The 23,866-nt window shown below is 35.6% G+C and overlaps 2 protein-coding genes across 2 annotated transcripts; one reads left to right on the plus strand and one right to left on the minus strand.

Moving 5' to 3' along the window:
• The first annotated feature begins 2,474 nt into the window (after positions 1-2,474).
• Positions 2,475-13,351, plus strand: lrrc14b (leucine rich repeat containing 14B). The gene is made up of 4 exons (XM_056479442.1): positions 2,475-2,595; positions 2,769-3,863; positions 9,211-9,570; positions 12,958-13,351. The coding sequence occupies exons 2-4, from the start codon at positions 2,959-2,961 to the stop codon at positions 13,271-13,273; spliced, it is 1,581 nt and encodes a 526-aa protein (XP_056335417.1). The 5' UTR covers positions 2,475-2,595; positions 2,769-2,958; the 3' UTR covers positions 13,274-13,351.
• A 1,909-nt stretch (positions 13,352-15,260) lies between these two features.
• Positions 15,261-23,410, minus strand: LOC130246513 (cytochrome b-c1 complex subunit 7). Its single transcript, XM_056479500.1, has 4 exons — positions 23,336-23,410; positions 22,802-22,873; positions 18,837-19,003; positions 15,261-15,452 (listed from the first exon to the last, which is right to left on the minus strand). Exons 1-4 carry the CDS (start codon positions 23,352-23,354, stop codon positions 15,375-15,377), a joined length of 336 nt encoding a protein of 111 aa, XP_056335475.1. The 5' UTR covers positions 23,355-23,410; the 3' UTR covers positions 15,261-15,374.
• Positions 23,411-23,866: the final 456 nt, after the last annotated feature.

Below are 23,866 nucleotides of genomic sequence, written 5' to 3' on the forward strand. Positions count from 1 at the left end.
GCGCGCGCGCGCGTGTGCGTGCGTGCGTGCGTGCGTGTGTGTGTGTGTGTGTAAGGTGTAACGCTTTTTTCCTCAGGAGTTTTATAAGATTTATAGTTATGACCACTTTATGTATAATTATATGTTAGTTCATATATGTTTACTTAAATGTAACTGGTTTGCTTATTATATACACTCACTGGCCACATTATTAGGTACACCTGTCCAACTGTTCTTTAACGCAAATTTTTAATCAGCCAATCACATTGCAGCAACTCAATGCATTTAGGCATGTAGACATGGTCAAGACGATCTGCTGCAGTTCAAACCGAGCATCAGAATGGGGAAGAAAGGGGATTTAAGCGACTTTGAACGTGGCATGGTTGTTGGTGCCAGACTGGCTGGTCTGAGTATTTCAGAAACGGCTGATCTACTGAGATTCTCACGCACAACCATCTCTAGGGTTTACAGAGAATGGTCTATAAAAGAGAAAATGTCCAGTGAACGGCAGTTCTGTGGGCGCAAATGCCTTGTTGATGCCAGAGGTCAGAGGAGAATGGCCAGACTGGTTCCGGCTGATAGAAAGTCAACAGTAACTCAAATAACCACTCGTTACAACCGAGGTCTGCAGAAGAGCATCTCTGAACACACATCATGTCCAACCTTGAGGCGGATGGGCTACAGCAGCAGAAGACCACACCGGGTGCCACTCCTGTCAGCTAAGAACAGGAAACTGAGGCTACAATTCACACAGGCTTGACAATAGAAGATTGGAGAAACGTGCCTTATATCAACAGTTCAGGCTGCTGCTGTTGGTGTAATGGTGTGGGGGATATTTTCTTGGCACACTTTGGGCTTATTAGTACCAATTGAGCATTGTGTCAATGTCACAGCCTACCTGAGTATTGTTGCTGACCATGTCCACCCCTTTATGACCACAGTGTACCTATCTTCTGATGGCTACTTCCAGCAAGATAACGCACCATGTCATAAAGCGTAAATCATCTCACGCTGTTTACTTTAACATGACAATGAGTTCACTGTATTCAAATGGCCTCCACAGTCACCAGAACTCAATTCAATAGAGAACTTCAGGATGTGGTGAAACGGGAGATTCGCATCATAGATGTGCAGCCAACAGATCTGCAGCAGCTTGTGATGCTATAATATCAATATGGAGCAAAATCTCTGAGGAATATTTCCAGTACCTTGTTGAATTTGTCACGTAGTATTAAGGCAGTTCTGAAGGCAAAAGGGGGTCCAAACTGGGTACTAGTAAGGAGTACCTAATAAAGTGGCCGGTGAGTAGGCTGCATTCAGTGTTGTTTAAACCAAAGGTAGTCTTTGCAATCATATTGCATGTTTATGTTGTGAATAGCGCTGCTAATATTATAGTAAATGGCATGCTTTATTGCAGATTATGGTTAAAACTAAAATACAATCAATGTACCAAGTAAAATAAAAGATTAACTTAGGAAAATTGCCATTATTTACTCACCCTTCACCTTTGTTTTGTTGAACACAAAAGGAGACATTTTGAAGAATCCAGTAGCTGTTAACTTCCAAAGTATTTGTTTCTCCTGCTATGGAAGTTAATGGTTGTCGTTTGTGTGTGTGTGCGTGCGTGCGTGCGTGTGTGTGTATATATATATATATATATATATATATATATATATATATATATATATATATATATATATATATATATATATATGTATGTATATATGTATGTATGTATGTATGTATGTATGTATGTATGTATGTATGTGTGTGTGTGTGTGTGTGTGTGTGTGTGTGTTCAACAGAAAACAGAAAAATACCAATTTTCATGACCATTTATTTTTTGAGTTTTGCTAAAGGGAAATTTGTACATTTTGCTTGTATTTTAGTCAGTCATCTCAATTTGTCAAAATAAAAAGCTGAATAAAAACAGAAAGATCATTGACACTGGATTCAGGATCTGTTTGCCCACTAATTTGCTTTCACTAATCCACCTTTAAAACACTCAGTGAAGATTAACAGATTATTAACAAGAATTATTTAAAAAAGGCTTTGAAGAAGCATGGACATCACCAAATCTGATTTGAAGTCAAAATGTGTATGAACATTTTACAAGAAAAAAAGTGTGTGAGAGGTGATACTGGGTACTTGGTTCACTCTAAAAAAATAATTAAGCACTTATGTTCATACACATTTTGACTTTGACTTCAAATTTGATTTTGACTTTGAATCAGATTTGATGTTCATGCTTCAAAGCCTTTTTTAATAATTCCTGTTAATAATCTGTTAATCTTCACTGAGTGTTTTAAAGGTGCATTGGTGAAAGCAAATTAGAGGGCAAATAGATCCTGAATCCAGTCTCAATGATCTTTCTGTTTTTATTGAGCTTTTTATTTTGACAAATTGAGATGACTGACTAAAATACAAGCAAAATGTAAACATTTCCCTTTAGCAAAACTCAAAAAAAAAAAAAAAAACTGGTCATAAAAATTGGTATTTTTCTGTTTTCCTTTACTTTTTATTTATATATTGTGAATTTTAACCCAGAGAACTCTACAGCCAGAGAATGTCATTGCACCTACTCTTGTCTCATTGATGATCAATCAGCATATATAGGTAAGGGACTTATTATTTTCTTTCCAGCCATCCAAAACCTAATTGCTTTTTAACCTCTCTCTCTTTCTCTCTCTCTCTCTCTCTCTCTCTCTCTCTCTCTCTCTCTCTCTCTCTCTCTCTCTCTCTCTCTCTCTCTCTCTCTCTCTCTCTCTCTCTCTCTGTGTGTGTGTTAGCCATGAAACTATGAGACAGCTGCTTCTATAAATACCTAACAACCTCCCTCCTCTTACTCTCGCTCAGCACTGTTCTGTTCTCAGGCTGACACTCATGTAAACCCTATCTGAAAGAGAGCAGAAGAAACAACCACGCCACGTCTCCAAAACCCGACTGTGTGCTTGACCTCAGGATCTGGAAAAGACAACAATGAAGACCTTAAAGTTCCTCTCAGCTGAAGGCTTCGTTCAAACCGGCCCAAATGCACGTCAAAACCTCCACTGCTTGTCCTACAATCTCTATCCAATCCTCTTCAAGGCTAGTTATCTGCACGAGGAGGCTTCGTTTCTTCACGACCTGGTGCGAACGTGGCCTCTGACTGAGCTGAACTTGCGAGAACTACTAGGACAGACGTCGGACTCTCCTGAAGATCTCACATCCAGCACTTGCAGACTCTGTCTTGAAGCTTTTCTCACAGGTTTGAGGGACTATGTGCTTCAAGCTCCAACCACTTATGCTAAAATCCTGCAAGTTGTGGATTTAATAGGCCTTCAGGACACTGAACACCAGATTTGTCAATGCAGACGGACTCTTGGGCGTTGGGCGCGCACTGAAATGCTCACCCGAATGTGTTATGAGACTATGGTTTCCATGCAAGCCGGCCAATCAGCACCGTCAGCATTCAATGTGGAGGTTGACGTCCGATTGGATGCGTTTGTGACCGGACGCAATTACGAGGTAGTCTCTCAGGCTCTGTTGCTGCGCAGACATTGCCCATTGAAACTGCAGTTTGTTGGTCTACGCGTGGATTCGTTGAGTCTCAGGAACCTGTTTTATCTTCTGAAGCTGGTGGAGTCACACGGCCTGCAGAAGCTGGAGGTGGTGCACAATGTTCATCTGGAGGCTCCGCACATTGAGGTGATGCTGTCTCAGCTGAAGTTCCCTCACCTGCGCTCGCTCACCTTCCCTGCCCAGGCTCTGAATGTGCACCGGCTGGGATTGGAGGATCAGGATCTCATGAGGGTTCTGGGGGAGCTCATGAGCAAACTGACTGAGCTGAGAGAGCTTTATCTGGGGTTCTCCACACTTACTGGACATCTGAGGAAACTGCTGAGGTAAACAGTGTTGCCAACTATTTGCAATGAAAAGTAGCTAAACCCTGCACGAAAAGTAGCTAAATGTTGCCAGATGACGTCACGCACTTATTTTCATATCAGTGACGTCATCACGTAGTGTGTGACAAGCGTAAGCCCGTCATGTCTCACTCTCTGAGGCGCTGTGTATTATATTATATTAAAACATTAGATCCAGATGCACAATAAATAGGTTCTTATAAACATATTACTTTTATTAATTATTTATTTATTTTTATTTTATTATTATTTATTAATTAATTACTAACATATTAAGATATTAACATATTAAGGTTCTTATTAACATATTACTTTGCATGATGACGTCATTGAGTAATTGCAACTCAGAACTACATCTTCATGTAGCCTACAAAATAATTAATGTTTTCCTAAATTGACTGGCCATCTCAGCAAAAACATGATTTGAAATATGTCCATTTAGATTTGTATGTAAAAATATTGTTGACTATTTGTAAACGTAATATAAACACTTTTTATTTTTTTATTTTTGAGTATAACACTGATAACAGGGTTTCTGCAGGGTCTTAAAAAAGTCTCAAAATGTCTCAAAATGTCTTAAATCTCAAAATCCAAATTTTAGGCCTTAAAAAGTCTTAAATTTACTGAAATATTGTGTTGCAGGTCTTAAATCTTTTTTTAAACAGGTCTTAATTTTCCTTTGTTCATGCATTGCTACCTAATCTGGCCAAAACCCATACAATCTCAATAAAACTTTTTATTTAAAAAGGTCATTTTTAACTCCATTAATCATAATGGTGTAATTATTTTCCTTAAAATAACATTTCTTTAAAAGTTCTCTACGTAGATTTAGTTTATTTTAGTTTTTTAAACATTTGTTCATTTTTAAAGATAGTTTATGTTGGAAAAAAGTGTATGGATACAAGTAGAGCTTGCTTGTTTTTACACAATATTTAAAATATTTTGAATCTAAAATATAGAATTTTTTAATTATTAGTGTATTATTGTATTATTTAACGTTAAAATTTTGATGGGGCAAAATCTTTTCCGTCTGGGCCATTTGAAAAATTCACCTTTATTTGTATAGCGCTTTTACAATGTAGATTGTGTCAAAGCAGCTTCACATAAAAGGTCACAGTAAATAGGAACAGTGTAGATCAGTTTTTTTTGTTTAAGTTCAGTTCAGTTTAGCTCAGTTCAGTGTGGTTCCTTAGGCTTTAGCGCTTTATGAGTATAAAATTTCAATCACAATGGTCTTAAAAAGTCTTAAATTTAACTGAACAAAAACCCTGGATAATGAACACTTACATTCTTTTAAACAATCCCAGCTTGTGTACTTATTCTTTTCAACTTGTGAAATTAACACATTTGTGAAAGTGACAACAATTATAGCACTATTGGAATTTATTTCTACCTAAATTAACAACAATTATACATGTTAACAAATATCAGTAAATTAACAGTTATGAAAAACAATCTGAGCTAGCTCTACTCTGTGAAGCCTGCAGCCGCTGCTCTTTTGAGTCACTTTTAAAAATTGCTAAAAGCAGCCAAATTAATGTTAAAAATGGCTAAATTTGTTGCTAGGTGCTTTTTGAAAAAAATTAAGTTTCCAGAGTAGTATGAAAAGTTGCTAAATCTAGCAACAAAATTGCTAAGTTGGCTACACTGGACGTAAAGACACAATGCACTGCATGAATTCAGGTAAATTAGTTTTTAGTGACACCTATGGCCGTTCAGTGAACTGCAGCTATTGATTATTACTTGTGCACAAGCAAGGTACATTATTATTTATCAAAATAAATAAAATAATTGTGGAACATTATTACAAAAGTGAATTTTCATAATCATTAGTCCCGTTTTGGCACATGATCATTCTTTTTATTATTATTTTTTTTAAATATTTCACCTTTAATTTGGATAGGATAGTGGAAGTTACAGACAGGAAAGTATTGGGAGCAGAGAGAAGGGAAGGGTCGGCAAAGGACCTCGAGCCAGGAATCGAACTCGTGTCGCCGTGAGCACCATGGTGCTATATGTCGGTGACAGGCACATGATCATTGGGAAACTATTCTTATATGCTGATTTGATGCTGAAGAAACGTTTCTCATTGTCATCGATGCACTAAAAAATGCTGGGTTCCACAGATTCCTTCATGATGTCCCAACACAAATCGATTAAGTTAAGTTGATTGTTTTTACAAATGTAAGTGGATTGAGGGTGGTGCAGTGGGTAGCGATGTCGCCTCCAGCAAGAAAGTCGCTGGTTCGAGCCTTGGTCAGTTGACATTTCTGTGTGGAGTTTGCATGTTCTCTCCGTGTTGGCGTGGGTTTCCCCCGGGTGCTCCGGTTTCCCCCACAGTCCAAAGACATGCGCTATAGGGGAATTGAATAAACTGAATTTGCCGAAGTGTATGTGTTTGTATGAGTTTCCCAGTACTGGGTTGCAGCTGGAAGGGCATCCGCTGTGTAAAACATATGCTGGAATAGTTGGCGGTTCATTCCGCTGCGGCAACCCTTGATGAATAAAGGGATGAATTTAAACTAAATTAAATTCTTCATAGTAATTTGTGTAGTCATGTTTTGCACCTTGATCTTAAGTTATTTTCTTAGATTAGCCTCAGTTTTGGCTTTGCTACTACTGACTAATTGAATGTATATACACGACTATATTATTGTACAGCATCCAATAGAAAGAAAGATCTGTAAGAGGTGTACTCATTTTTGCTGAACACATACTGTGTGTGTTTATAATAGTAATACACATATTATTTTTAAGTTATTCATGTTTTTAACTTATTTTTTAAAGTTAAAAAAGCAGTTTTAAGTAAATTGAATGTAATTTAAGTTAAAATGATTTATAAGGTTAATTTGATTCAACGTAAAAATGTAGGGCAGGCAAATGTTTACAGTGTACAGAAGCTCTTTTTTTATTTGCATGTAAAGTCTGACCATCTTATTTAAGAGTTAATCCGCTGTTTATCATCCAAGTGTGTTGTTGTTTTTGCTGTGTGTTTGTTGTGCGACTGCCAGAATTCAGACAGCTGTCATTCTGTAAATACTAAGGGCACGATGTGACTGGAAACACAATGCGTTCTGCATATACATAGTGTAAATAGCAGCACACGTGTCTCATACCAGACAAAACACAATCTGGGCCGTGATATTCATTCAACCTAGACCTCTATGCAGCATGTGGACTGATATAAATCTGTGAGCTCGCTTCCCATCAGCCTTTGAGAGCATTCGAGAACACTGAGTTCATTGCAACAAGAGCTGCAAAAAATATGCAAGATCATTTCCACCATATTAGAAAAAAAAGGCTTAAAGTTGAAATTATTATTTATTAAAAGTCATATTCATGAGAAAAATCTAATTGACGACAAAATTGTTAACTCTTGATATTTTGATGTGTCTTTGTTACACGTTCCATGTATTTACTATAATAATTACAATCAATAATGCATAATTATATCAATTCTACATGCAAATGACCCTACCAGACAAAAGTCCTGTCATTGATCTCAGTTGTAAGAGCAACAAATAATAACTTGACTTCTAGTTGATCATTCGAAAAAGAGGCAGAAGGTCGATTTTGTCTGATGAATCATCTGTTGAACTGCATCCCAATCATCACAAATACTGAAGACCTACTGGAACCTGCATGGACCCAAGATTCTCACAGAAATCAGTCAAGTTTGGTGAAGGAAAAATCATGGTTTGGGGCTACATTCAGTATGGGGGCGTGCGAAAGATCTGCAGAGTGGATGGCAACATCAACAGCCTGAGGTATCAAGACATTTGTGCTGCCCATTACATTACAAACCACAGGAGAGGGCAAATTCTTCAGCAGGATAGCGCTCCTTCTCATACTTCAGCCTCCACATCAAAGCTCCTGAAAGCAAAGAAGGTCAAGGTGCTCCAGGATTGGCCAGCCCAGTGACCAGACATGAACATTATTGAGCATGTCTGGGGTAGGATAAAGGAGACATTGAAGAGGAATCCAAAGAATCTTGATGAACTCTGGGAGTCCTGCAAGAACGTTTTCTTTGTCATTCCAGATGACTTTATTAATAAGTGATTTGAGTCATTGCAGAGATGTATAGATGCAGTCCTCCAAGCTCATGGGAGTCAGACACAATATTCATTCTGTTTCCACTGCAGCATGACTTTATATTCTATACTGGACATTATTTCTGTTAAGTAACAAGACTGTTGTCCTAATTAAATCATTAATAATTAACATTTTATTTAGGTAAAATCTAGAGGCTTTTGCCTTTCATATAAGCCACTTCTAATAGCAAATAATCAACTAGAACTCAAGTTATTATTTGTTGTTACTAAAACTTGGATAGGCAACAAGACTTCAGTCAGGTAGTGTTCATGTAATGAATATTTCTCAGTAGTTGAGTCATCACCACTTCAACTTAATGGCGTCGTTTTTTTATTTGTTATCATTTCTCATTTTTATCTTCTAATTGACTTTTCAAGTCATAATTTCTACTTGATTCGCAATTATGATTTCAATAGTCAATATTATGACTAATCTATATTTTATGCCTGATTTTTTTTTTTCTTGTCTTGGAAATAAGTTTCCATAAAAGTTTATATAATGTAGAAACATTTGCTATCCCTTAAAAAAAAAAAAAAAAGGGGCCTATTGATTAATGTACTAACATGAAGAATCTTCTGCATTTACTAATGCGTTATTAAAATTCAAAGTTAATGCACTGTAAGTTAACAGACTAACAATGAACAACTTTATTTTCACTAACTAGCATTAACAAAGATAAATAAATACTGTAATTTAGCATTCATCATGTTAGAATACACAATGGATCAGTAACTCACTAATATTAAGAGTTGATTTCAGATTTACTCTAATTTCAAGGTTACATTTCTTGTCAAAATTGATATCTTATATGGCAGCACGGTGGCTCAATGGTTAGCACTGTCGCCTCACAGCAAGAAGGTCACAGGTTTGATTCCCGGCTGGGCCAGGTGCCATTTTTTGTTATCTATCGAGTTTGCATGTTCTGCCCATGTTGGCGTGGTTTTCCCCACAGTCCAAACACATGCGCTATAGGTGAATTGAATAAACTAAATTGTCCGTAGTGTACGAGTGTGTGGGTTGCATCTGGAAGGGCATCTGCTGTGGAAAACATATGCTGGAATAGTTGCCGGTTCATTCCGCTGTGCCAACTGCTGATAATTAAGGGACTAAGCCGAAGGAAAATGAATGAATGAAATCATTATACGATAACATGTAATTCATTTAACGCTTTATTATCAATATTAATGCAAATTCCTCATGTTTTAACTCTGATCTTGTCGTTTTTTTCCCCCATCAGTCCTCTAAATACGCCGCTGGAGTGTATCGAGCTGGCGAACTGCAGTATCAATGCTCTGGATATGGCCTACTTCGCCAACAGCCTTCACAGTGAACACTTAGTAAAGCTGGATCTGAGCGGTCACGAGGTGGCAGATATTTTCCCCAACACCTTCCGGAAGCTTCTGCAGCGCTGCTCCGGAACACTCATGAGTCTGGGTCTGGAGGAGTGCGGACTGGATGATGAGAAGCTGGATCTGCTCACCCAGGCACTGACACCCTGCCACAGGCTGCAGGAGCTGAAGATCCTGGGCAATCCTCTGACTTCTGCTGCCCTCCGCCAACTATTCAACACACTGGCCAACGCTTTCCCTGTGCTCAGGTACAGCAAGTCTATTATTAACCTTTATATTATCCTAAAATTCTGGGTAACACTTTAAAGTAATTGTCCATTAGTTCAGTGTTTCCCAACCCTGTTCTTGGAGGCGCACCAACCGTACACATTTTGTCTTATGGCTCGTTTCCACTGACTGGTACGGTACGGTTTGGTACGGGTCACCTTTATCAGGCTTGCTTTTCCACTAACAAGGGTACCCTTTTGGTGGGCGTGGTGTATGACAAAGTTTCAGTCGACGTCATTCTCGCTGGAGGAAATGTCTACAATAAAGCTGTACGGGTCACTTACATATCATATGAGAAGCACTTCTCACAAAACAGAAGCTTCATACACATAAATACTTGTGTAGAAATGTTTATTACTAACTTTTCAATGAACATGAGTTGATTATAACTGCAGATCCAAGACAGTGCGAAACAGCCTACTGTAACGTCTGTAATTATATTAAATAACTAAATAAATGAACATATAGCCTTCTGTAGCCAAAACAAATTCCTTGTGTGTGTGAAGCACACTTGGCAATAAATCCGATTCTGATTCTGATTCTGATATAAACACATACAGCCCCTTACAGTCTCCGATATGTTACCAACTACAGAAGAACTACACACAGCAGACATTTCGCCCGTATTTAGGTTCAAAACAACACAAAATATAGCCTACAGTCAGTGAAAACCTCTCATCTGTGTCTGTAATCTTCAGCAGCACATGTAGCCTCTGTTAGAGAGTAATTCTGTCATTCTGAGTTCATATTAGTCCAAAACGTGAAGATAATAAGTTAGTTAAACATGGCATTTTGTTCATGTTTGCTAAAAAATAATGTGCTCCTTTTTTCCGGCTTCTCCTTTGTTTCTTCACGCTTCACTCTCGCGTTTGTCAGTGTCTGACAGGATCAGGTTTCAAAAGCACATCAATAATCAAGCGCAGGTTATTATCATCAGCTGAAGAAGTTTGTTATTTCAGATATAATGTTAGACGCGCGCGAGCGCAAGGAAGAAAGCGAAACCGCTCGCGCCTCAGACTGGCTCGTAAAAAACTACGGGGCACAGGGTAAATCTGCTCTTCTTCTTGGGTTTGTGGCTGTTCATCCATACAACGACAAGGTTTGTTTGAGTCCAGATCGACCATGGCTCGTTATTATATGTGTTTATATTTCCGCTAAAATCTCTTGCTGTGTATTTCAAACATGGCGGGGTTTTTGTTTTCATTCTGGCTTGTTGCGTAAGCGATTGATGTATCTCTGTAAATGATGTATCTCTCTGTAGCGTTCAGCTGCGCGTGTGGCTCCGCCTTTTGGTACCCTTTCTCGTGTTTGGTACCCTTTCGAAAGGGTGCCGAAAAAGTGGTACGGTACGGTGACCCGTACCAAACCGAACCGTACCAGTCAGTGGAAACGAGCCATTATGTTCTGATGAGCTGATTCAGGTGTGTCTGATTAGGAACAGGTTGAAAATGTGGACTGGTGTTGTGCCTTCAGGAACAGGGTTGGGAAAACTGCATTAGTGAATGTATTTGCTAACATGAACAAACAGTGAGTAATAGATTTATTATGGTATTGATTCTTCTTAAGTAACGTTAGTTCATGTTACTCACTCTGCATTAATGTTAACAAGCGCAACTTTGGATTTGAATGATTATGGTGACTTATAATCAATCAATACTTTACAAGATTATTCATACTTAATGTTATTTTAACATTAATTAATGGACCATTATTCTGAAGTGATAGCAAATTCTGTAAACACTGTTTGTCCTTTTGGTCAAAAATGAGCCGCCTTCACTAAACCTCTAAATTTAGTTTCAATACGCAAATCTTTTTTTGCACGAAGAAATAAAATCATCTTCATTACAAACTCTGTAGGTTTTCCGTCATCAGTGTTTGATCAGTGAGCAACACTCATGTTTGACTATAGTAAAGGGTGTATTTTCTAATGGTAAAGTACCTGTGTGGGTTAAACATTTTTCTTAAGACACTATTCATAGAAGTTAAAGCAGCAGATTATTACTGTCTGTCTGTCTGTCTGCCTGCCTGTTTGTCTGTCTGTCTGTCTGTCTATCTATCTGTCTGTGTCCCAGTAGTTTTTGTGGTGTAAAAATAGTTTTATGGCCGGCAGGTCAAATTTGACCCGAAGGACAACCGTTGTACCCTAAATGTGTACAGCCTTCATGAAAATATGACAGTTATCATTTTTTCCCCCCAATGTTGGGGTCATTTTAGAAATGAATGTACATATTTACATGCATTTAAACATCCATAAAGGTATCCATTAATAAATACATGTATTTTTACATCCTCATAAACATATACAGTTGAAGTCAGAATTATTAGCCCCCCTGTTTATTTTTTCCCCAATTTCTGTTTAATGGAGAGAAGATTTCTTCAACACATTTCTAAACATAATAGTTTTAATAACTCATTTCTAATAACTGATTTATTTTATCTTTGCCATGATGGCAGTAAATAATATTTGACTAGATATTTATCAAGACACTTTTATACAGCTTAAAGTGACATTTAAAGGCTTAACTAGGTTAATTAGGTTAACTAGGCAGGTTAGGGTAACTAGGCAAGTTACTGTATGATGGTTTGTTCTGTAGACTATTGAAAAAAATATAGCTTAAAGGGGCTAATAATATTGGCCTTAAAAATAGTTAAAAAATAAATAACAACTGCTTTTATTCTAGCCGAAATAAAACAAATAAGACATTTTCCAGAAGAAAAAATATTATCAGACATACTGTGAAAATTTCCTTGCTCTGTTAAACATCTTTTAGGAAATATTTAAAAAAGAACTTCAACTGTATGCATGCATAAATAAAAACATGTACCCATTTGTTTATGTCCTAAATAAACATGCATGCATGCATAACTAAGTGGACACGTGTATTTTTTCACACACATATTTACATGCATGCATAAAAAGGCTAACATGGACATTTTTTAATAATTCTGATTTCAACTGTATGTATGTTCAAGTACGTATATAAACAAGCATGTATATATATAAATATACATATATTAATGCATTCTAATATGTATGCATGCATGCATGCATGTTTACGTATATAAGCATGCATACCTACAAACATACATGCATGTATATATGTATGCACATATACAAGCATGCATATAAACAAATGCATAAAGCAACATGTAAATTTATTTTTTACATACAAACCGTATTTAGAGGTAGATGTTTATGCATTTTTATATGGATGCATCTAAACCGAAATCTTAATGTTAATATTAACACGTAAATACAATAAAAACATGCATACATGGAAACACTTTTTTTTTAGACATATGATATGACAGACAGTAAATAATGGATGCATGCAAAGGAAAAACAATAATGATGAATGTTTTGTCAGATACGTTGAGCTGCCTGTGCCTCGAGACTGTTATCCTGAGAGTGTGACGTACCCGCTGGATGATCGGACTCTGGTCGATTACGACAGTGAGAAGTTCCAGCAGGCCAGGACTGAACTTGTTGGCATCCTGCAGCGTGAGGGGAAAGGACACGTGGAAGTCTGTACGCCGTTATTTGGGGTCTACGATGCTGACATCAACGAGACCAGCAATGAGCTGGGGGTCTCCATGCTAAGCTCATTCAACAACGTCATCGGAAACTTCATCGATACTGTTAACACGGTCACTCAACGCAGAGAGCACAGACTGATGGAATAAGATGTATTATGGGAAATTTCATCATTTTAATAGAACTATATTTTAATAGAAAATATTTATATTAAAAACTGAGCGTCAGACTTTAAATCGTTAAAATGGTAGAACGAGAACTCGTACAAATTCATACATTTTCATTATATACTCACCGGCCACTTTATTAGGTACACCTTACTAGTACCGGGCTGACTTCAGAACTGCCTTAATCCTTCATGGCATAGATTCAACAAGCTACTGGAAATATTCCTCAGATTTTTGCTCCATATTGACATGATAGCATCACGCAGTTGCTGCAGATTTGTCGGCTGCACATCCATGATGCCAATCTCTCTTTCCACCACATCCCAAAGGTGCTCTATTGGGTTGAACCCCAGAGATGGTTATGCGTGAATATCCCAGTAGATCAGCAGTTTCTGAAATAGACTAGACCATCTGGAACCAACAACCATACCTCACTCAAAGTCACTTAAATCCCCTTTCTTCCTCATTCTGATGCTCGGTTTGAACTGCAGCAGATCGTCTTGACCATTGAGCTGCTGCCATGTGATTGGCTGATTAAAAATTTGCGTTAAGCAGCTGGACAGGTGTACCTAATAAAGTGGCCGGTGAGTGTATATTGTCACGTTTGATGCTTTTTGTTTGATGTTTTTAGTCGTCAAATTCAGAACACAACCAGTGCCTTTTTGCATTATCATCTCTCTCTCTCTCTATATAGATATATATATAATATATTTTTAATAGTATATATTAATGATCGGTTCAATTGTTTTACATTATTTTTCCTTTAGTTAAATAGAAAACTTATTTTTAATACTTTAATAAATCTTTAATACTTTCCAAAAATGTACAACAAAGAAAAAGAAACGATTACATCACCAAAACTGAAAAAATGGTATAGCCTTAAAGTGTGAAAAGTATAACACTGGGTTTATTTAAATGGTTTGTCTTATTTTTCAAGTTCATAACACAATCAGTGCCGTTATTAGTAGCACTTATAATTATTTAATGGTGTTTTACATTACTTTAGTGGTTCGATGTGAACGAATAATTATTAAACTGTAGCTCCAGACCTGCATTTGTTATCATCACTTTTCTTTATCATTTATTACTTATACCACGCAGTAAAAGTTTAAATGACTCAGCAAATAGATCCGTAGCCAACTAATAATATGTACACAATGTATAATGTATAAGATGTGCTATGATTTCAAAGTATTCAGTGTAATGTACATTGCAAATAAACCTAGTTATGAATATACAGTTGCAAATACATAAATTGCAATCGTGTATTCATAACAGGATTTATTTGCAATGTACTTTAGAACTCATAAAAGAGAAACAGTTATGATGTGTGTGAAACTGTATATATATATATCTTGTGAAAGGTCATTTAAAAACAAATGCGCAATACAAGTTATACCGCAGTCACACTGGAGTTTGAGCATGTGAAATTCTGTTGAACAGCACTTCAAAAGGGGGGAATTACCCAAGCTAGAGATTGCTCCATATTTTACATTTCTGTCAAGAGGTCATGTTTTGATCTTCGATTGGTCTCACACATAGGTCAGAGTTCACCAAGCTTGAACTTTGCAAGGCAGCGAACTGAGAAACTTGTCGCACGAGCTTGCGTTTCTAGTCTGATGCATGTGTATGAATGGAAGTCTATGGGCCAAAACGTCCAGTGTGACCGCGGCTTAAACCTGCGCTCGTAAAAAAAAAAAAACCTTGTAATTTACTGCAACATCACACTGTGTTTGTTCACACTTCAATAAATACTGTCATGAATTACTCACCCTCATGTAGCGTTTCAGATCCTTAAAAACATTTGATAAACTAATATATATTCTTAAACTGATAAATTACTGTAGCTTCAATTAAGTCAATGCATCGTCCGCATAATTATTCAACTGAAGCTTTCAAATATTCCCATCAAACGTTTTCATTTGATTAGAGAACATGCGATGACTTCAGAAAAGCTACGTTTAAAGGCTTTTGTCAGAAAGGAAATTTTAATAAGTATAAGGACTCATCACATAATACATTTTCTTTTAAATACAAGATACCAGACATCACAGCAAAGAGCTTCATCGTCATCACGCTCTTCTTATTTCTTATCCCACTCCTCTTTCTCTTTCCTCTCACGGATCACCTCCTGCAGGTACGGCTCCAGGTACTTCACATCCTACAAGTTAAAAAAGAAATATAATAAATAAAATCTTGCACCAGAACACAAACCCTCACTTTCAGAGACCAGACTTAAGCCTAGACTGTATGAATGAGCTATCTTAACAAAAACATCAGTGACAGAAAGATACAAAGCAGTAATGTGGCCTGTCATTTTTTTTTTTAAAGCTGCGTAATTATGGAGTCAATCCAGTATGGAGAGAGATTAGACTCAATAATAATTCACGCAAAAGACACGATGTACACATGCGTAGCCAAATTCACGTACGTAAAATATTTATTTATACTTACAAAAACAATTCACATGCACAAAATAAAAATACATTTTCATAAAATACGTTTCACAAATGCAAAACACCATTTGCAAATATATAAGAGTGTACAAAAAGTTTTGAATGTTTAAAATTCACGAGTTCATCCTGAATGAGAATGTGCAAATCCTCTCTCACGTACGACTCACCCTGAATACCAGTGTGTGCATTTTTGAGACTTTCCTGCCAGCACACACCTCCCACGTGAGTCACTCGTGCCCTGTAGCCAATAAGATGCGAGCTTACTGTTCAACCAATCACAACTCCCTGAGAACTAAGAAGAAGAATACTCCTCTATTTAGCATGGCAGGTGAAGAGCGGGATGCGCTCTAACACAAGCACTTTTCTATTGAGTTACTGAAAATACACTCAGATTCTACTATAAAAAGCGTATACACAAACTAGTAGGAAACAGTATTGACTTACAGGAGTATCCGCCATGTTGGTTAGAGGAACAGACTGCGCAAAAAGAGTGCAGAGTGGTTGACATCGAGTACAGCTCTCATCTGATTGGCTGAGAGGTACGAGTTGCCTGTTTCTGGCAGGAAAGTCTCAAAAATGCACACACTGGTATTCAGGGTGAGTCGTACGTGAGAGAGGATTTGCACATTCTCATTCAGGATGAACTCGTGAATTTTAAACATTCAAAACTTTTTGTACACTCTTATATATTTGCAAATGGTGTTTTGCATTTGTGAAACGTATGTTATGAAAATGTATTTTTATTTTGTGCATGTGAATTTTTTTTAAAAGTATAAATAAATATTTTACGTACGTGAATTTGGCTACGCATGTGTACATCGTGTCTTTTGCGTGAATTATTATTGAGTCTAATCTCTCTCCATAATCCAGGGCCTTACATGCAAACAATTTTTAAAATAATGCAAATCTCCAAAATAAACAAATATAAAGAACTACAAATACAAATCCAGCAGTGTGAAAAAAACTAAAATATTAGCAATTTTATTTTATATAAATAAGGCGGCAAAATGTTAGTTGTTTCACACGGCTTGATTTTATTTTGCAGTTCTTTCTGTTTTTGTTTGTAGAAGTCCTTTTTATTTCTCAAAAGTTGCCTTTGCAATGTTCTGAGATTTACATTTTTTTATTTTATATACAATTTTATATTATTTTTGCTCTCATACTTCACTGACAGGTTTTGTACAGTAAATTTGCTCACATATTACAAGTGAGAGATTTTTGAATGAAGAGTGCGTTACTTCATTTTAAAAGAATTGAAGGAAACACACAATATATGAATATTCATTGAACATCAACATTGAACAACTGAAATTAAGACGGACATTGCCTAAATCCAGCAGTCACTTTTTTCTAATAAAAAGTGAAAAATGAAACATGCACTTATGGAAACAAAACATTTTCAGTGTTTTCATATTAAAAGTAGAAAATAAGCTGTATCTTTTCTAAATAAAATAACTCTTAGTATTCATACTTATGCATATCCTGTAAATAATATTTTAAACACTGCATTTCTTGCAGCTTTTGTAAATAAATATTTTTGATGTAAATAATAATTTTAATGTAATGGAAAATGTATAAATCAGGGTCACATGATTCCACACACAGTGGAGAAAAGAATTGAAAAAAATCTTCCTGAGAAAATTAAATTCTAATAAGTTCTGAATGTCAGTTTCGATTATTTTTTCGATTAATCACCCAGTCCCTACTCAATACTTTTTTTTTTCAGTTGCAAAACTTTATTTTATGTTGCAAGTATATAAGGCCCTGAATTGACTCTATATTTGACTCCATATTGACTCCTTGCATTTCGTTGCCTTGTACATGTGTAATGACAATAAAGTTGAATCTAATCTAATCTAATTTAATTATTTAGTTTAGTGAAAGCCTAGCTTCAGCTAAGCTCTGCAAAAAAAAAAAAAACCCATAAAAAATGAATAAATAAAAGTCTTTAAAAAAAATAAATCCTAATCACGCAATAGATTTTGTTTTTAGAACAGAGCAAAATATGATACATTTTGCAGTAATCGTCATGTTTCTTGCACTACAACATACTGAAACCTTTAGTTTAGGTCACAAATCACGGTATAACAAACCATTAACTAACTTAGCTTAATAAACCACTAATTAGCTATATTGATTGTTAGTAAGGTAGTAGCTGGGTTTAAGTTTTGGGTAGGATTAGGAATGCAGAATAAGATCAGTTTATAACTACTAATGAACAGTTCATATCTTAATATTAGGCAGGTAATACGCCAGTAGTTAATAACATGAATTGTGACCTAATCTAAAAAGTGTTCTCCAATATTTTTAAACACTTTAGTTTAATAATCCCCACTATTACTATAAGTGGCATATACCTGCCTATTATCAGAATATTGGGTGTTTATTAGTACTTAAAGTATAATTTTATTCTACATCCCTAACCCAACCCAACTTCTACCATAATAAGCAGTAAATAAGGAGTTGAGCTAAATGGTTTAGCTAATGGTTTATTATTAGGGAATTTTCTTACATAAAATAAAGTGAAAAAAGTGTATTTCTGCAAAAGCAATAAACTAAATATCAAGTGAGGTTTGGCACAAAACACACAATATACATATTTAGTATATTAAATTAGTCAAAACTTTAACAGAGTTCCCACCTTTCATGAACAGATTCAATGACTGAGGATATTCAATGACTTTATAAAGCACCATTCATTTTAAATCAAGAATTAATTTATCCCCCAGCATCTGTAGCGCCACGAAAGCCTTTTCTTTCCTAAACATTTCACTTAATGTTTATGTTAAGTCATTTTCAAAAACTGACCCTTTTAAAGTCATGCTCAAAGAACTTAAATAATTTGCTGAATTCAATACTGGTGATATTAAAATATGGTTTATCATCATAAGGCTGATTAAATGTGCAGCATTTGTCAGAGTTATTGTACAAGTTTTGAATAAATAATTTTATTTCAAATTTCATTAAAGCACCAATGCTTGTCCTTACGTATTTTCCTGGCCTTGAATCCATATGTCTGAAAATCGTAAATCTAAAAGTACTTTTACAAAATTTACAAATGTCCTAAGACACACTTAACATTGACATACCTGCTCATATTTAGTCCACTGGTCTTTGGGAAGAATCTGGTGCTTCATGGAAAGATCAATGGCTCTCTTGAGGCGGAACACCCTCTCATTGTAAAGTGGCTCTGGGAGGCGACGAACTGCCTCTTTCACATCACTGTCCTCATCGACGGTGTCATCCCGCATCAGACCTGCAGAATGTAATGTGTTTTTTATTTATTGCCATGTCAGCAACCAAGGCTATTTTCAGTGCAAGAACATTTCAATAATAAATAATAAAGAACAAACAAACAAATGAATGAATACACAAGCTAAATAAGATGTTTAGTGTTAATACATGATAAGAATTCTTAAAAATTTTCTGTTGTCACTTTGCTAAAAATGTCCTTAAGAGAGTTCATTTGATTAAAAAAGTCTTCTGGAAGCATTAAAAGCAGGACAGTCCTGTAAATTGTGTTTTACAGTAAGGGGAGTTGTGCAGCACAAACATTGAGTGGGGTCTTCATCTTTAATTAAAAAGGCGTGAGTTAATCTTGTATGTCCAATACAACATCTGGTAAAAATCACTTGATCAAATTGAGTCTTAAAACTCTTTTTATCAGACCTGCAGAAGAGGAGGAACACATATATTGAGCTTATTCTTGACGTATGAGCGGGCGCAGCCATTGGAATCTTTTTGGTCAGAGACTTCCACTCTCTTTCACTTCCATTGATTTTAGACAACAGCTCGTTATGCTGCTTGATGTTGCAAACTGATATTTTCTTATTATATTATTCTACATTTTATGTATGGTCATGAACACACTGGTTTGTAGTTTGACTATTTTCTGCTATTCATTATTCCTAGTCATTTCTCCCATCAGTCATCTGCACATCAATAACTGTCTGGTTAGCTCAGCTACTAAATACGATCTCCAAAGACTACGTCGAATAGTTCGGACTGCTGAGCGAATCCCTGGTACAAACTTTCCTACTCCCCAAGAACTGTACTTATCCAGAGCGAGCAGGAGGGCTGCCAAAATCACTCTGGACCCCTCACACCCAGCACACTGCCTCTTTGAACTTTTACCTTCTGGTCGACGCTACAGAGCACTGCGCACCAGAACAGCCCGACACAGAAACAGTTTCTTCCCTCAGGCAATCCATCTCATGAACACTTGATGATAATAATTGTGGAACAAACATCACTACTTGCTATACACTTTTATACACATATACACTTATTTAACAACACACTTACATGCCAATTTGCACAAAACAGCTGCACATATAACGTTGTATATAGTAATATAGCTGTACATACACTTGTCAATTTGTATATTTGCATTCACTACTTGTATTTTTTTTAAATATATTTATGATCTGTTTTTTGTCCTGTCTCTGTAATCCTGTTGCACTGTAGAAACCCTGTCACGAAAACAAATTCCTCGTATGTGTGAACATACCTGGCAATAAAGCTCTTTCTGATTCTGATTCATAGGCAACTGAATCAGAAGACATAAAACACTTGCCAAAACGAGCGCACTTCCGCATCACAGTCAATAGCACGGCTCAATTTGTAGGAATAACAATACTATTACAAGAAACAAAAATGATTTATTTGTCTTTTTGGCAAAAAAAAAAAGAATAATAATAATAATAATCATTGGATTTTTAAGTAAATGTTAAATCAAGACACTTTGTAAATGTCCTACTTTAAATAGCTAAACTGGATTTTTGATTAGTAATGTACATAAGCTGGACAACTTTAAAAATTATTTTCTCAATATCTTGATTTTTTTTCTTACCCCATGGATTCCAGATTTCTAAGCAGTTGTACTTCGGCTAAATACATCCAAATGCTAAACACATCAAGTAAATGCTTTTATTCTGCTAGAAATCTTTTTAAAAATGACAAGTATGACTGGGTTTGTGGCCCAGTGTCATGTGTAATTTGTGTTCTCCCAAGATGTAGGTGACATCTTTTACTTAAAGTACTAAAAAAGGTTCTTGGCAAATCATAAAATGCAAAACAACAACAAAAACCTTCCATTAATATACAGTCGAGGGCAAAATGATTAGCCCTCCTGTGCAGTATTTATACTTTTTCAAACCATGATAATGAATATAGATGATATTTTAATCTTGGCCACATCAAAATACAATCAATGATTTATTTTTATTTATTTAGTGCTCTATTTTGGTGCTTTTTGAGAATATTGGATTGTTGGTGTTCATCGCAGCACTAACTGCTTGAAGACTTAATAACAGGGCGCTAGCATGTTGCTGTTAGCAAAAGTGAATAGCATGCAAGCATGACTTCAAAACAACATTAGCACTATTTAATGAACTGTGGACAGTGTTCTACTTTGATAGTCATTGGCTGAAAATATGATTTCCCTATTCAGAATTTGCAAAGAATACTTTTCTGAATTTATATTATTAAGGAGACAATCTGAACGTGCGAACATAAAACCAAATTTACCCCAATGGGATTAAAACACATTCAGAACTCATACTCATAGAAAATAACCCTTTCTAAACACTGAACTGCATGTATGAATACAGCACATATTAAAAATTAGAACGGTTTTAGATAAAAAGGGATTTAAAACAATCATAAAATAATCACAAGTCAAATACACTAATCATAACTCAAACACATGCCAAATAATACTTTCTAAAAAAATGTATTGCATGTATGGATAGGCCTGTCACGATATCTATATTTTTTCCTACAATACAAAAATTGCACCAAAACAATATTATTGTCATTTTAAGACCATTTTATGCCACTAATTTTATAATGCTAGAATGACAATATAATAGCATTATAATGCAAGTACACTCTTCCAAAGAACACAGTTTTCTTAAGAATAAAATATTGTTTTATATTTAATTATTTTCATTTTAACAACTTAACATTTAGGCATTGGAAACAGAATGTGAAAACGTAACAAACAAATAATAATTAATATAATAATAATTAATTATATTTAATTATTATTATTCATAAATATTGATAAACGTTAACAAAAATACATACAAAGAAAAAAACTAGAAAAAAGTAACCAATCTATTATCAGTTGTCAGACACCCACATGAAAATATACTATAGTAAATATTGTGTTTTTTAACCATACTGGCACAGACACCTTCGATAGAGAGAGATGTTGCACAATCTAGGCCTGTCACAATAATCAATATATGTACTAGTCGCACAACACATGGACATGACCTCAATCATTTTGGGTGATGTGATATATATCGCCCATACAAAAAGACCAATTCTAGCAACATTTTAGCTGATTGTGCAACAACTCCATCTCCATCGGAGGTGTCAGTATGGTTAAAAATAAACCCTGTAGTATATACTATAAATTACTATAGTATATTTACATGCGTGTGTCTGACAACTGAAAATTGATCTGGTAGCAGATATCGCCGCCTCTGTTACTTTTAACTTTTTTTTGTTAACATTTATTATTATTAATTTGTTTAGGATATGCTTTTTTTACATTCTAATTCCAATGCCTGATTATTAAATTGTTAAAATGATTATAATTAAATGAAATATTCTTAAAAATGAAATATGATGTGTTCTTTGGAAGAGTGTACTTGCATTATGATGATATTTTATTGTCATTCTGGCATTATATAATGAGTGGCATAAAATGACAATAATAGTTTAATCGCAATACATTTTGGTGCAATATATCGTACAACAAAAATAGATATCATGACAGGCCCAGTGCAATGAGCTAAAATGTTGCTGATATTGTTGTATTGCATCATTAGAAATTATTGAGGTCATGTCCATGTGTTGTGCGACAAATCCATATATTGATTATTGTGACAGGATGTATGGATATCGTTTCATGCTGTATTCTAATTTCAAATGTTTGACATGAGGATTAAAACAATTATAAAATAAGGACAAATCAAATATAAGTAAATTAAAATAATTATTTACTGCCAGATTAACAGATGGCAGATATGACATTGCTTACCTAGTTTGTTGAACCCGCACGCGTTGTAGTACCACTTCCTGAAGCCATCCAAGAACCTGCCGGATGCAGCAGCTGTGCAAAAACAATAGTAAATTATTAAAATACATTTTTTTTCTGTGTTTTATGGATTTCTTTTCTGATTTCTGGGCTGTCAGATGGAAGATGAGTGAGTTGTAATTACGAAACAATCACGAACAAACTGCTAAATGAGATCGGAACAAATCAAGGAGCATTTGTTTCCACAATGTATATTTTGTAGTATGCAAATACCAAATAAAGAGTTTCTAGAAGCGACGGAAGCAAGATATTAGGACATTTACGACTAAAAAAAAAACAACAACTCATTGAAGCAGACGGGGACACTCAGAGGACATCAGTGATTTACGTGACAAAACTGACAGATTCGGTTAAACACAACAGTTCTAACACCACAGAAGACAGGCAAGATATAAGAAAGCTCTTTACATTGATGAAAACAAATACATTAGACCACAGTTTCAGAAAACGCTGCTAAAAACCGAACAACATTTTTACCTGGTGCCCTCGCCGCCATTTTTGTTCACTGGGAAGAACGCACAGAGTTGTGGGATACGTGACGTCTCGTCCGGGGATTACGCAATCATCTTGCCTCAAGAAGAGATAGCGTTTTTATAAAATAATCATTTGAACAGTTTTTCTTTATTGTTATTTGATTTAAAATCGAATAATTTTATGAAATATATTATAAAGCGCTTTATATTATATGTTTCTTGTACAGATAACTGCCACTTTCCTCACAGTTCTGATTTAATATCAGTAACGCACTTTAGTTGCATATGTTACAAGTTGAATTTATACTTTTGCAAAATTATCTATATTGCAATTCAAAGTTTTTTTAACGGTATGAATTGCAATACACGGTATAAAAAGTCAACAGCGAGACAAACTTTAACCGATATTTACATGAGATGTCCTCTCCCTACTGAAAAAAAACAGCTTAAACCAACCTAGGCTGGTTGGCCAGCCTGGTTTTAGAGAGGTTTTGGCCACTTCCAGGCTGGTTTCTAGCCGTTTCTAGCCTGGTCT

Source organism: Danio aesculapii, chromosome 19, assembly GCF_903798145.1.
Source record: "Danio aesculapii chromosome 19, fDanAes4.1, whole genome shotgun sequence".
Taxonomy (NCBI): Eukaryota; Metazoa; Chordata; class Actinopteri; order Cypriniformes; family Danionidae; genus Danio; species Danio aesculapii.

Coding starts and splice junctions, on each gene's coding strand:
- lrrc14b (XM_056479442.1), top strand. CDS start 2,959: ATGAAGACCTTAAAGTTCCTCTCAGCTGAAGGCTTCGTTCAAACCGGC. Junction 3,864..9,210: donor CATCTGAGGAAACTGCTGAG/GTAAACAGTGTT, acceptor TTCCCCCATCAG/TCCTCTAAATACGCCGCTGG. Junction 9,571..12,957: donor AACGCTTTCCCTGTGCTCAG/GTACAGCAAGTC, acceptor ATGTTTTGTCAG/ATACGTTGAGCTGCCTGTGC.
- LOC130246513 (XM_056479500.1), bottom strand. Junction 19,004..22,801: donor GTGCGGGTTCAACAAACTAG/GTAAGCAATGTC, acceptor TACATTCTGCAG/GTCTGATGCGGGATGACACC. Junction 15,453..18,836: donor AGTGGACTAAATATGAGCAG/GTATGTCAATGT, acceptor TTTAACTTGTAG/GATGTGAAGTACCTGGAGCC.